Source organism: Hippopotamus amphibius, chromosome X (assembly GCF_030028045.1).
Source record: "Hippopotamus amphibius kiboko isolate mHipAmp2 chromosome X, mHipAmp2.hap2, whole genome shotgun sequence".
In the NCBI taxonomy this organism is placed as follows: Eukaryota; Metazoa; Chordata; class Mammalia; order Artiodactyla; family Hippopotamidae; genus Hippopotamus; species Hippopotamus amphibius.
Genome location: NC_080203.1, coordinates 22,575,158 through 22,590,066, shown reverse-complemented (window position 1 = coordinate 22,590,066; position 14,909 = coordinate 22,575,158). Strand labels below are relative to the sequence as shown.

At 39.9% G+C, this 14,909-nt stretch overlaps 1 protein-coding gene and 1 pseudogene across 2 annotated transcripts in view; both read left to right on the top strand.

The window, feature by feature from the left end:
- The first annotated feature begins 1,180 nt into the window (after window positions 1–1,180).
- Window positions 1,181–2,084, top strand: LOC130841267 (60S ribosomal protein L6-like; annotated as a pseudogene).
- Window positions 2,085–6,429: 4,345 nt separating this feature from the next.
- Window positions 6,430–14,909, top strand: part of SLC25A14 (solute carrier family 25 member 14) — a 40,049-nt gene continuing 31,569 nt past the window's right edge. Inside the window, exons 1-3 of one of the 2 annotated variants that reach the window (XM_057719098.1) lie at window positions 6,430–6,561; window positions 11,818–11,911; window positions 13,174–13,321. In XM_057719098.1, coding sequence (XP_057575081.1) covers window positions 6,430–6,561; window positions 11,818–11,911; window positions 13,174–13,321 — 374 coding nt within the window. Of the gene's footprint in view, window positions 6,562–6,692; window positions 6,943–11,817; window positions 11,912–13,173; window positions 13,322–14,909 lie in introns of those variants that run through there. The other variant, XM_057719099.1, reaches the window with a different exon arrangement.

The window sequence follows — 14,909 nt, the reverse complement described above, 5'->3', positions numbered from 1 at the left end:
TCCTTAGTTGAGGCATGCATATGGGATCTAGTTCCCTGACCAGGAATTGAACCCAGGCCCCCTGCATTGGGATTATGGCATCTTAACCACTGTGCCATCAGAGAAGTCCTTGCAGATTCTAGTTTACATAGGTCCTTTGTGGGGCCTGAAATTCTGCATTTCTAACAACGTTAGGTGATGTTGATGCAGCCAAGTGGTGAAATTTGAGTAGCAGGGAGCTAGATGATTCTTTGGGGTAGGGGATGCTGGAGAAGGTATGTGATAATCTCTCAGGTGGAGCACAGAGTTAGATCTCTGCTGTCCAGTATAGTGGCCAAATTGCCACATGTGGCTATTGACTATTTGAAATGTACCTCATCTGAAATGAGTTGTGAGTGTAAAATACACAAGGACTTAGTATAAAAAGAAACTGTAAAACATCTTTAATACTTTTTATATTAATTACATTCTAAAGTGATATTATTTTGGTTATATTGGGTTAAGTAAAATATTGTTAAATTTTTGAAAAGGGGGGGGACTTCCCTGGTGGCTCAGTGGTTAAGAATTTGCCTGCCAATGAAGGGGACATGGGTTCTATCCCTGGTCTGGGAAGATCCCACATGCCACAGAGCAACTAAGCCCATGCACCTCAACTACTGAGCTTACGTGCTACAACTACCGAAGCCCTCGCACTGCAACGGAGAATAGCCCCCGCTCGCTGCAACTAGAGAAAGCCTGTGTGCAGCAACGAAGACCCAACACAGTCAGTAAATAAATAAACAAATAAAAATAAATTCATAAGAAAAAGCTATGAGTGGAAGGTGATCGGGCAATATCTAGAGGATGTCACAGGGTTAGAAGAGGATTTTCTTGCTTTGGTAGCCTGAAAAGAACATGAAGCTAATAAGAAAGGGAGAAGTTGGCTCTCCAGGAACAGCAAGTGGGTGGTGAGTGAGGGAGCAAGGTCTGTGAGGAGGCAGGAAGTAAGGCAAGATTTATGTGGCATGTATACAATTATATAAAAGAGGGAAAGACTGGAAGGGAACACATAGAAATGTTAACGCCAGTATCTGGGTAGTGGGGATGACATTTAGATTTTATTTTTACTTCTTTTGCAATATATGTTTTCGTATTTTCCTTTTTCCTCCATAAAGATGCATAACTTAAAAAATCAGGAAATGGCTTTTTCCTATCTTGCAAGATGGCGGGTGAAAAGGCTGAGACGCCAGATACTAGGGAGAAAAAACCTGAAGCCAAGAAGGCTGATGCTGGTGGCAAGGTTAAAAAGGGGAAGCAGATTAAGAGGGGGAAGCCCCACTGCAGCCGAAACCCTGTCCTGGTCAGAGGAATTGGCAGATATTCCCGATCGGCTATGTATTCCAGGAAGGCCTTGTACAAGAGGAAATACTCAGCAGCTAAATCCAAGGTTGAAAAGAAAAAGAAGGTGAAGGTTCTTGCTACTGTCACAAAACCAGTTGGTGGTGACAAGAATGGTGGTACCCGGGTAGTTAAACTTCGCAAAATGCCTAGGTATTATCCTACTGAAGATGTGCCTCGAAAGCTGTTGAGTCACGGCAAAAAGCCCTTCAGTAAGCATGTGAAAAAACTGCGCGCCAGCATCACTCCTGGGACCATTCTCATCATCCTCACTGGGCGCCACAGAGGCAAGAGGGTCATTTTCCTGAAGCAGCTGGGCAGTGGCTTGCTACTTGTGACTGGGCCTCTGTCCCTCAATCGAGTTCCTCTGCGTAGAACACACCAGAAATTTGTCATTGCCACCTCCACCAAAATTGATATCAATGGTGTGAAAATCCCAGAGCATCTCACTGATGCTTACTTCAAGAAGAAGAAGCTGCATAAGCCCAGGCACTAGGAAGGTGAGATCTTCGACACAGAAAGAGAGAAATACGAAATTACAGAGCAGCGCAAGGTTGATCAGAAAGCTGTGGACTCACAAATTCTGCGAAGAATCAAAGCTGTTCCTCAGCTCCAGGGCTACCTCGGCTCTGTGTTTGCTCTTACCAATGGAATTTATCCTCACAAAGTAGTGTTCTAAACTTCTTACAAAGAACCTAATTAAATAACTCTGGTCAAAAAAAAAAAAATCAGGAAATGTAGAGGCACCTATAAATTAGAGGTAGCCAGGAACACTGACTTTAGCATGAGGCCACCCTGCAGGAACATTTGACAGGAACATGCAAATCACAAGAATGATAGTATAAGCACGCATGTAAGCATAGAAAGAGGACTAGGAAGAGGCGTTTCACACTGTTAAGAGGAGTAGCCTTTGGATGTTTTTGGCTTTTGGGTAATTTATACCTTCTTTCCACTTTTGTATATACTTTGAATGTTTTATAATGACTATGTACTTTTTTTATAATCAGAAAAAAGAAGCTATTGTACTTTTGAAAAATAGGTATAGTCTTTTATCACAGAAAATAATAGTCCCACTTTATTCTGTGTTGATAAAACCACATCTTAGGCTCTTGTCTCCTGCTGGCCTGGAAGAAGCAAGTGGCCGTACTGTGAACTGTCTATGGAGAGGGCCACAGCGTGGGAAACTGAGGACCGCTTCTGGGGCTGAGAGTGGCCTCTGGCCAATAGCCAGCAAAAAACTGAAGCCCTTATGGTACAGCTGCATGGAAGTGAATTCTGCAACAACTTGAGTGAGCTTGTAAGTGAATTCATCCCCAGTGAAGTCGTGAGATAAAAACACAGTCTGGCTGACACATTGATTGCAATCTTGTAAGACTCAGAGTCCCAGGACCCAGTCAAGTCACGCCTGGATTCCCGACCTGCAGAAACTAGGAGACAGTAGATGCATGGTGTTTTAAGCTGTTAAATTTGTGGCAATGGTTTTGTTTTTAAATTTTTTTAATTTTTTTTACACAGCAATAGAAAACTAATACATCCTCCCACCAGCAGTGTATGAGAATTTGAGATGCTTTCCACCAAACCTCTTGTATTGTCAGTCCTTTTAACTTTGGTCATGGTGGTGGGTGTGTATTGTGATTTTAATTTTAATTTTCTAGATGACTGATAATGTTCAGCACTTTTCCATATGCTTATTGGTCATTTGGATCGGCTGTTTTATGAAGTGTCTTTCAAGTATTTTTCCCATTAAAAAAATGAGTTGCATGTGTTTTGATCACTGAGTTTAGGAGTTCTTTATACTGGATATGAGATTTTTTAAAATTGGGGTGTGGTTGTTTTACAATGTTGTGTTAGTTTCTACCGTACAGCGAAGTAAAGTTTCCTGTGCTATACAGCAGGTTCTCATTAGTTATCTATCTTATACATAATAGTGTATATATGTCAATCCCAATCTCCCAATTCATCCCACCTCCCCCTTTCCCCCCTTGGTGTCCATATGTTTGTTCTCTACATCTGTGTCTCTATTTCTGCCTTGTAAACCCATTGATTTGTACCATTTTTCTATATTCCACATATACGATATTTGTTTTTCTCTTTCTGACTCACTTCACTCTGTATGACAGTCTCTAGGTCCATCCACATCTCTACAAATGACCCAATTTTGTTCCTTTTTATGGCTGAGTAATATTCCATTGTATATATGTACCACATCTTCTTTATCCATTTGTCTGTTGATGGACATTTAGGTTGCTTCCATGACCTGGCTATTGTAAATAGGACTGCAGTGAACATTGGGGTGCATGGGTCTTTTTGAATTATGGTTTTCTCTGGGTGTATGCCCAGTAGTGGGATTGCTGGGTCATTTGGTAATTCTATATTTAGTTTTTAAAGGAACCTCTGTACTGTTTTCCATAGTGGCTGTATCAATTTACATTCCCACCAACAGGGCAAGAGGGTTTCCTTTTCTCCACACCCTCTCCAACATTTATTGTTTGTAGATTTTCTGATGATGCCCATTCTAACTGGTGTGAGGTGATACCTCATTGCAGTTTTGATTTGCTTTCTCTAATAGTGATGTTGAGCATCTTTTCATGTGCCTCTTGGGCATCTGTATGTCTTCTTTGGAGAAATGCCTGTTTAGGTCTTCTGCCCATTTTTTGATGAATATGAGATTTTGTGGGATACATGGATTAAAAATCTGTTCTCCCAGCCTGGAGCTTGCCTTTTCACTCTCTTAATTGTGTCTTTTAATGAAAATAAAAATGTTCTCAATTTTATTTGTTTTTTGCTTGTTGTTTGTTTTTCCCCCAGTTTTATTGTGATATAATCGACAAAATATTATATTAGTGATGTGAACTTCACCCCGATTAATAAAAAGAAAGGTCTTCTGACTCCAAATAAAATACCTCTTTTTATTTCTTAAGACCAGGTGTTTCTCTTGGGAGAGTAGAAAGATGAAAGCACTTTTTGGTTCAACATAAGTGAGAGTTTTCAAACAGAGTTATCAAATAGTGTAATGGGCTGATGTGATCTACTTACACTGGAAGTACTCTAGCAGGGACTGGACAACTGTCTATAATGAATATTGTAGAAGAGACCTGTAAATTTCCTTCCAACTTGAAGATTCAAGGATTCTTTTCTCTTGAATAGCTTATCTCTCGGAGAGATCAGAATTTGAGCATATCACAAGACAGTATAATCAAATGTGGGTCTGTGTGGTAGAGACTACAAATAGAAGGCTATTAAAAAGTGGCCAACTTTGACAAACTAGATTTTTTTACTTGTAGTTTTAGAAAAATTTTGGAAACAAACTAAGCAAACTGCAAATGTGTTACATAAAAATGTGCTATGTTTATAATGCTATTTTTAAATTCAACTATTGTAGATCTATTTTTAAATTCATCTATTGTAGACCTTTTTTTAAAAATTTTATTTATTTATTATTTTTTGGGGGGTACACCAAGTTCAATCATCTGTTTTTATACACATATCCCCGTAATATTGTAGACCTTTTTAAAATAAGTCATTTGAAAACAATGCTCCTTTCAACAAAGTTTACCTAGGTGGTTGGTGAGATTAGCTGGTAGTGGCAGTGGCTGAGGAGACAAAAGTGCGGTGCAGTCTTGTAGAAAAGCTAAGATAGTGATTTGGTCACAAAGAGAGCCATAATTCTACAAGGTTGAGCAATCTGGACATGAGGGACTTACAATTCATGTCACGGGAGAGGGTATAGTCCTTCCAAATAAGAAAGACTAAGCTACACCCCCCTTAGTCTGGCTGGGAGTACTTTGCTGAGATATAAATTTAAGGGTATTCACATTTTGGAATGCATGTACTGGTTTCTCACATTATCTCTATTTTTAGTAAGGAAGTTTCTGAAGGTAACAAGGGTATTATTAAAGTTGAAAGCAGTATAGCATAGTGGTTAGAGCCTGGGCTCTGAAGTCAGAACTGAATTTGAATCCCAGCTCTGCCACTTACCAAGCTACCAGCTTAACTTCTTAAGACCTCAGTTTTCTTATCTACCAAATGGGGGAAATAACAGCACCTGTCTCACAGGGTAGTCGTGTGCACATGAAGCTCTTGGCACCATCCTTGGTAAGCATTCCATAATGTCAGCTAATACTATATGTGCTGCCTGAATAAATTTTTAAGTGGGGAGAAAAAAACAAGATATGAACTAAAAATGAGAAAGATCCTTTTGGGACAAAGGTATTCCGAACATTTGTTCATTTAACAATCATTTAGGGCCACAGGCCTTGCATTGACTTGCTTTTACTTAATGTCTAAACCATAGTATTTTATATTCTCGCGTGCTTATGGAAACTTCACGCTAGAGGCTTAAAAATGTAGCCCATTGGTTAACGTAATCACTTAGGGTGCGTTGAAGTTATTCCTTCTGGCTCCTGGTATGGGTCTAGAGCCCGAAGCTGGTCAGCAGGCCCTCTCATCGTTTGCTGGCTGATTGTGAGGTGCGGATTAACTCGGATTCCCCCGTTAGTGTTTCTGCTCTTCATTTTCTTTATCTTGAACTTTTTATAGTTCCCTTTTCTGCTTCTAACTTGCTCTTTCCCACCTATGTACTTTGAGCGCCTAGCGACCTCAGACCTGGTGCTGAGGTTATTTGCTTACTTGATCTTTATATCTGACCCCTCCCCCGTTCTCCTCCCCGCCCCCAGCTCAGGCACCTCTGTAAATACGGCCCACTCCCTTTCCCTCATTTTCTCCCTTTTAAGTCCTTTGCCCCGCCCCCTCACTTTCCCTCCTTTTCGAGACTGCGCGCAGGAGCCCCGCTCCGCCCCTTCACTCTGCTGGCTCCGCCTCGTGCCCCGCCCCTCCTTTCGCTAGACAAGGTACGCGCGAGGTGGGTGGTGACGCGGTGACGAGGCGACATTTCTGCACCCACGTTAGCTGCAGAAGCTGCCAAATTCTCATGCCTTAGCCTCCTCTTGCTGCACCTCCCTAAAGTCAGGTTGCCCTCTCTGGGCCTTTGCGCCTGCAGCCTGCCCGACTCCCCCGTTAAGACCCTTGTTATTTCGCGCCTTCTTTTTTAGGCTCGGAGGGGGCGGAGTTGAAATGGCTGTGCCACCGTTGCCAAGGCGACTACCTGATTACTTCCGTTGTTATCAATACTTCCGGGTTGGCGTTGCAGTGGCTCTTCCGACTGTGGGAGCCTCGGCTTCCCAGTCGTCCGATGAGCCCGAGCAGGTGAGGGGGGAGCTCCTGGACTTCCAGGCTGGGGAGCGGGGCTGGGCCGCGCCAGGCCGCGCGGGGCCGGGCTGGCCTGGTTCCCGGCCTGGGAGGGGCTTAACGGTCCTTTGGTCTCTCTCTCCCCTCAGCTGAGTCCCTTCCCTGTCTTTCACTCTTCTGGCATCGGTGGTTTTACTTCTTCTTCGATTGAACCCTGCTTCCTCGACCCCCCAGGGAGGCCGCCTCCTTCAGGCGCCTCCCTTCTCTTCACGAACTCGCTCTGACAGCTGAGGAACTGGCAAGATCCTGCTACCCAGAGGGTGAATGGGTATCTTTCCTGGAATAATCCTAATTTTTCTAAGGGTGAAGTTTGCAACGGCGGCCGTGATTGTAAGCGGAGTAAGCAAACACCTCCATTGTATTAGTGTGAGGGATGCTGTTGAAAAATGCTCCCCTTCAGTTTCTACCCCCTGTCACTCCTTGAGGTCAAGGCATTGAAGGCATCTATTAAAATGCAGTTCAGCTAACTAATTGGGATAACAGCCGTTATTAACATGAATTAGTTTCTCAGACAAGGTAACAGCAGGGACATTTGTAGTTTTCTGTCAGTGTTTCCTTGTTTTTTTCAGGCTGGGGATGCTTCAAGTTGTCATGAACTCTTCCCTTGCCTTCATTCCCTACATCATCAAGTTCCTTTGTGTCTCCATTTTAGAAGTTTATCTCTAACCTCACTGCCAACAAACATCTTGTCTGCTTTACTTCACACCATCCTAAGCTAGTTTCCCTGCTTCTCCCTTTTGTAATCCACTGCCTGCTGCAGCCCTAGTAGGCTAACTAAAATGTAGATTTCCTCAAGTCACTTCCCTATTCAAAAATTTACAGTATCCCTCCCACACTGCCGCACACACTTTGGTTTCAAGCCTTTCAACTTAACCTGTTCCATATCATACTTTTGTCTGATATTGTTTCCATCAGATAAAATAATTCTCTGTTCCAGTTAGGTTGCACTCTTCCTTCTCAGAGCAAATCTTGCTGATGCTTGCCTCCACATGCTGTGTTTTACCCCACATTTGTATCTATCCATCCTATTCTCCTCCCAGCACCCTCTCCCTTACCTACACCTGTTGAGATTCTACCTCCCCTCTGTGAAGGCCCACTTTTTCTCTCACCTCCATAAGCCTTTTCAAGTTATTCAAGCCCACACAGATTGTCTCGTTTTTCCATCCTTCTCCTGCTCTCATAGTTTGTGCTGTATAGTTTAGCACTTATTTTTTTCTGTAATGAACTACTTTGATTTCTTCCACCAGATTATAAGGTCTTGGAAGGCAAGTACTATATTTCATACAACTTTTATCCCCACACCCATCTCCTTAATTAGGCAGGAAACATAAATATTGTCATGGCGTTAGAATATGTGTTTTGTGTGTGTGTGTGTGTGTGTGTTTAAACATCACGTTTATACCCGTAGCACATTTGGGCATTTAGTATGCCTTCAATAAACATTTGCTTGGCTCTGCATTAGTACCTCCTGAATCTGCAAATCTCTAATGCCTGCTCTTTCTTAAAGAAGAAAGCAAGAAAGGCACCTGGATTTTTCTGACCAAATCTTTGGAGTAGTGTAACAGGGTTATGTAACATGTTCTAGGACATTCTTCTCTTCAGGCTATCAGATTTTCCTTAATCAGACTTCAGAATACATGTCTGCATTTTGAAGGCATTTTTCATTGGCTTTGTAACACAATAAAAATATTTAAGGTACTATATTTCTCTTTTAACTCAGATATGACTTCTTCTACCCATATCTGGGGATAGCCCCCACAAGTCAAATTCATTTTTAGAGTGCTTGGGGTCTTTTACACAAGTAATTCTCTGCAACAAAAGTCAGGGAAGAGAATTAGTAGGGAGAGAATCTCTGAGGATCAAAGTGTCATGTACAGAGTGTGTAGCGTTGGTCAGGTCCAGCACGTTAACTTTCTAATTTCCCCTGTAATCTTTTACATACAGGTTGTATACATGCATAAAGGACATCACACTGGAAATGGTGATGGGTACATGTCCATTAAACCAAGTATTTAGTGGACATGTACCCAATTCTGTGCAAGCTGTTGTAGGGGTTATAAAAAGTACTGTGAGACATGGTGTCGGCCTTTAGGCATCTTACCTATTTAAGAGAGAAAATAACTTGGGGCAACCAGAAGATGAACCTCATCCTAGTCATTATTTGAATGGCTGAGATTTAAGATATAGAAGGGATAAATGAAGGCTCAAAAGAGCATTATACAGCTGTGAAATGTGTATGACGTAACATGCATGCATGTATACAGCCTTATGTAAAAGACTTGGAGATTTTAGCTGACATTTTGATTCGGTAGTGTGATGTGTCCCCCACAAAAGCGACTGCAATTTTCAGCTATAATAATTGAAGTGTATATAATATAGAGAATGGCATAAATGATTGTAGATATTTAGCCTAAAAAATGAGATGTAGGAGAACATGATAGCTGTCTTTAAATATTTGAAGCACTCTCCTAGGGAAAAAGAATAAATCGCTAATATTGCCTCCAAAATGTGAGTGAAAACTAGAGGAAGGCAAACTTTTGGCTCAGTATGAGGAAGGAATGTCTACAATCAGACTTAAATCAAAGATGATGCAGGATTTCTTCATAACAAGATTCTTTCCTAACATTGAAGGGCAAGGGATTTTACTATCAGATGGGAGTGGGAAGGTGACAGTAGTCCCAGACTTTAAGATTTCACGGACTAACAAAATTTAAATGAAAGTGTGGGGAGGGAACACAAATTAGGGTAGCCAGTCTTATTTTGCCAAATAAGAACACTAAACAAAATCAACTGCCAAATACAATAATACAATTCATACAAGAAGGATGATTTTTTAAAAAATGCTCCAGGAGTAGGGAGAACATGATCGTCTAATAGTCCTTTACATTAAATACATTTAGCTGGAAAAAAGGCACTAGGTGCCCTTATTTTCTTTATTTCAACTCAGAATTGTGACAATTTCATTAAAGAACCACTGGGCTAACGGACCTGAGATTGTGACTGGTCTTTGTGCTCCCTGCTGTGGCTTTGCCCCCTGCCTTTAACTGTTTTATTATTGCTGCCTGAACCCTGAACACATCTTCCTTATTAAAAGGCTGGGTAGCAGGTAGTCAAGTCAGGCTTCCTCTGTAATGAAAAGAATTGAAAGAAGTTATAAAGAGAAAGCGTTGGAGAGAAGTATAGCAGCCATTTGAAATGTTTGACTGGGCAGTCTCTAAATCAGTGAATGGAAAGGGCATTCCCCCCACCCTCAAAGTTAGAGAAGGGATATGCCATGGTCCTTGCTTTTTCATGCCTACCCTCTCATCATGTGTGTCATGTTTTATTATCAGTTGTAATCTTAAAATATGGGCATAGCTGAAAATGTTGATAAGGTAGTGTTTAGTACTCAGGACTCATCTCAAGCTGCAGCTGATATTTGAAGTGCTTATTCCTACTTTGCTTTTTAGAATTCTTTTCAACCATCTTCCTCCAAAAGAGCTATCTGTTGCAGACTCTGTATGTCAGGTGGACTGGCTAATCATCATGCTTGAAAGGAAGTTTCCATAATTATTTTTGTGGCCTCTAGAACATTTGTCTGCATGTTAGTTATCCTGTCTGGAAAATTGTTCTTCTGTACTTAGTGACAGAGAATTCCTTATGTGGAAACAAAGCAAAACCTGTCTCCCCTAAAAAGAGACTGTGATTCAATGGTGCTAACCCCAGATTGGGCAGTAGGGAGGTGGGCAGTAAGTATTATCTGTTACAATCTATATTTGAGTACTTAACTATTCAAAAATGTAATACTGATAGTAGCTAATAGTTGTTGAACTAGGTGCCAAGTACTTTTCTAAATGTTTTACATACATTACTTAATTTTCACAACAAGCCTATAATATAGTATTTATTATTATCCCCATTTTACAGTTCAGAAAACTCAGGCACACAGTGGTTAAATAACTTGCCCAAGGTCACAGAACTAATAAGTGGTGGTGTCAGCATTTATACCTAGGCAAGTCTGACTTTAGAGTCTTCATTCCTGACTGTAAACTGCTTGAAGTTGCCTTTGAAATTCAATGTATGCATACTCTGAAGATCTGAAAAAAGATCTTTAAAATAGATATTTAAAAGAAATCTGAGAGTACATCCTCAGAAAATAGATTGCTTCCAGCTGGACTGGGATATAATAGGCAATGCCTGGAGCAGTAGTTCTTAAAGCATGGAAGCAGCATTATTTGCAAATTTGCAAATTCTCAGGCCAGACCCAGACCACCAATCAAAAACTCCGAGGGTAAGGCCCAGCAATCTATATTTTAACCTGCCTTCTAGGTGATTCTGGTGCACACTGAAATTTGAAAACCACTGATTTAGAAGGCAGAACTGTGGAAAAAATAAAATCCAGGAGAGAAATAGCTGGAAGTGGCAGGAAAAAAAAGGCTGAAAAGGTGACAAGTCTAATGGCGGCGGGATGGAAAGGGAGGTAAGGGGACCGGGAGTAGAATACATGGTTAAAGAACCCAAACATCAAAGGAAAACAATATTTGTAGGCACGTGCTTTAAAAGGCCAGGGAAAAGGAGATTCACTAGGTGGATGTGTGTTAAATGTCAGAGAGAGGAGAGACATCTATATCGCCGTCATTCCTCTGGGAACCAGAAGGAAGGTGAAAAAGTGCTTAACATAGCCTGGGCCTAGTGGGGGAAGATTGTGTGTAGCTGGAAAGTAGCTAGATGAAATAAAACCCTGAAGTTTAGTGGAGAGATGAGAGGGCTAAGAATATGAGAGGGTAGTGGTGTCCATCTGTGCTTTGCACCTGAATCAAGCTAACTGAATACCATGAACTGCTTTTATGAGATGCCTCAGCCTATATAATTTAAAGTCCAGATTCGTTCATTTGTGATTGTCTAGTTGAATGTCTAAGTTGGATGTGCTGGATGGAATGAAACCTCTTCTTTGGGTGGGGATGGGAGTAACATTAAAGAAACTAGAGAACATGAAGGGCACAGGTTGATATTTGAGTGACTCACACACTTACCCCTGCAGAATGGCAGTAAAGAACACATTCATGATCATCCATCACGTAAAACAAGAGCCTTCATTTTGTGTCATTCCGTTTGGTAGGATTTTTTCCTCTACATCTGTTTTATTTGCAAATTTTGTTGATATAAATTATGTGATCATACATTAACAGATGCTCCTCACTCTTGTGCCTTGTTCTGATTTGTGTTTATTTTTAGCACCAGAAAAGTGCCACTGTAAGCCATGAAATGTCTGGTCTGAATTGGAAACCCTTCGTATATGGCGGCCTTGCCTCTATTGTTGCTGAGTTTGGTAAGAATGTGAGAACTGACAAATCTGCTTTTTAGGATATAGATATGGTAGCATTATTTTTGGTAAAAACTAGAGAAGAAGCAAAAAGAAGCTTGCCCTATTTGTTTTAAAAACTTGTCTCAAAGCTATCAAGTACTGAGAAAGTACTGCTACTGCAAGTGAAGTTAAGAAAAGTCCAATTTAGGAAGATGTTTTGGTAGTTTAATGATTTGTTAATTTGCTAGGCTTAAGAAATATACATGCAAATATAGAGGGACTTAAGATAGGATAGAGGTTTCTGCTGTATTCTTACACTAATTTCCTTTCTTTTGTGCTAAGTTGTTTATAAATTTCTTACTAAGTATTCAAACTTTTTTTTCAAACCTCTTTCCCATTTTAGAAGAAAATTGACTAAGATCAAACCAGATTCTTCTCTATTTGGTTTTAATTTTGAAATACTTTTAGACTGTTTTTTCATCTTCCAGATTCTCTTTCCTGAACTGTTCATAAGTGACCCTAGTCCACTGTTTTTTGGTTTTTTTTTTTGCTTTCTTGGCATATAGTCTGGTGTTATGGTATCAAGGTCATTAGTGACCAGAGCTGCATAATCACCTTGTTAGATTTAGACCTTGAAATAGTCCTTGAAACATATTTTGCCCATATAATGACCACTTCTCTGTGTTGATATAATAAGAGAAAGAAGTTTGGTTAAAGAAATTTTCCCGCTAAGCACTGTGCTGATGTTAGTCCTGAATTACCTAAGGAACCAGATGAGCAGGCCAAATAGGACTTTGCCATTATCTTTCATAATACTAGAAAACTGTTTCTTATAAACAGATAAAAGAAAAAGCCCACAAAACCTTGTAATAGTATTTAAGAGTATGTGGAGCAGCAGTCCCATGCTTTCCTATCTTCTTTGTGAAAATTTGGGGAGATTTTATGATGGAGAAGTGGGGAGACTTGAAGTCAGAGGGGGGCAGAAGGAAGAGACAGATAAATGCCAGATTGTATGTTACAGATGAAATGAAAACAACATTTGTTATTTTGCATTTATAGTGTATTAGGACTATTCTAAAGCACTTTATCATATCACAGTTTCAGTTATACTGTGGGTCAAATCACTTTATCATATACAAATCTTGTCCTTTGATAGTGATATTTTAGTAGAGATCTAGGTGTTATAAAGGACTTTGTCTTATGTTTTAAAAATTACCATTGGCTTAAATTCATCCAAAATTTAACTGTGATATTTTGGTAAAACTTATGAGTCTGTTCCTTCATAGGAACTTTCCCTGTGGACCTGACCAAAACACGACTTCAAGTTCAAGGCCAAAGTATTGATGTCCGCTTCAAAGAGATAAAATACCGGGGAATGTTTCATGCCTTGTTCCGAATCTATAAAGAAGAAGGTGTATTGGCTCTGTATTCGGGGTGAGACTGGACTCTCCTTATATCACGAATAGAAATACTTTTTTGAAAAGCCATGTACTTCTGCTTACTGATAGTTTGTGTCCTTTCTATTCACCATTTCAACTTATAATTCAATATTGATGTGCCAGTTTATTTTTCAATTGCTGGTAAGTCTTGAGCTTTGGATTTTGTGTTCATTTGGCTATAAGTGATACATTTTAAAATGGATATCTCATGCAGCCTTGGCTTTCTCCTATTTTCCTGAGAGTCATCCATAGCCACTGTGAATAGCAGCACCAAATAACAGTATATATTTCTATGATATTCTTCCTGAGTTGCCAAATACTGACTTAAAAAAAAATTTTTTTTCCTCTTTAAAGAAATACTATTCTGGCAGTTTAAACGGAAAATGCAGAATGAGAGAGAGGGAGACCCACCATTTTGGAGGTGTCCTCTTTTGATTCTTCATAAATTGGTGGTTTATTGTCTAGTGTGTTGTTTATCTGCTGCCGATTTATTAGTCCACTCCTGCATCTGGGGTACCAGTTTATTGTTCAGAGAATGGATATCAGTATTATTATTAACGTATGTTAGACGTGATTTCAAAGATAATTTACTTGGGGAAAAAATCAAGTATTACATCCTGAAACAAGTGAATCATGGATCATCTGTTTCACCTTGTTCTTTCATAAGCACAGATAATTACAAGATGATTTTTTTTCAGATAGCAAGCAATAAAGTCAGAAATATGCGTGTTTTGTCATCATTTTAAAATCTTAACTGAGCTGCTGCTATCTTTCTATTTATAACTGCTAAAGTATAGTTCTGCAGTTTTTTTTCATACATCTTTATTGGAGTATAATTGATTTACAGTGTTGTGCTAGTTTCTGCTGTACAACACAGTGAATCAGCTATATGTATACATATATCCCCATATCCCCTCCCTCTTGAGTCTCCCTCCCACCCTCCCTACCCCACCCCTCTAGGTCCTCACAAAGGACGGAGTTTATCTCCCTGTGCTATGCAGCAGCTTCCCACTAGCTATCTATTTTACATTTGGTAGTGTATATATGTCAGTGCTACTCAATCTTCCAACAACAAAAGCCCAGGGCTAGATGGCTTCACAGGTGAATTCTATCAAAGATTTAGAGACGGGCTAACATCTTAGTTCTGCAATTTGGAAGAATCTCAAAGGAGGTATGAGTAAGAATGTCTCCAGTTTATAAGTAGAACTTAAATAGGGTGAAATCTTGGCTCTGGTACCTCTTTGATAGGATTAAAGATATATCTGTAACTGCTATGAAGTAAGGTTGATTTTTAAAAAAACATCTATTTAGTGGGTAATAGTGTATACTTCTTTTTTGACATTACTGGATTCAATATGCTAATTTTTGTTAAGGATTTTTGCATCTGAGTTCATGACAGATGTTGGCTTGTAGTTAGTTTTCCTTTTCTGTACTATTTTTTTTTCTGGTTTTGTTATCAGGTAATACTAGTTTCATAAAATGAGTTGGGAAGTGTTCCCTCCTCTGTTTTCTGGAAGAGATTATGTAAGATTGGTGTTAATTTATTAAATGTTTGGTAGAACTCCCCAGTGAAATTATCTGGG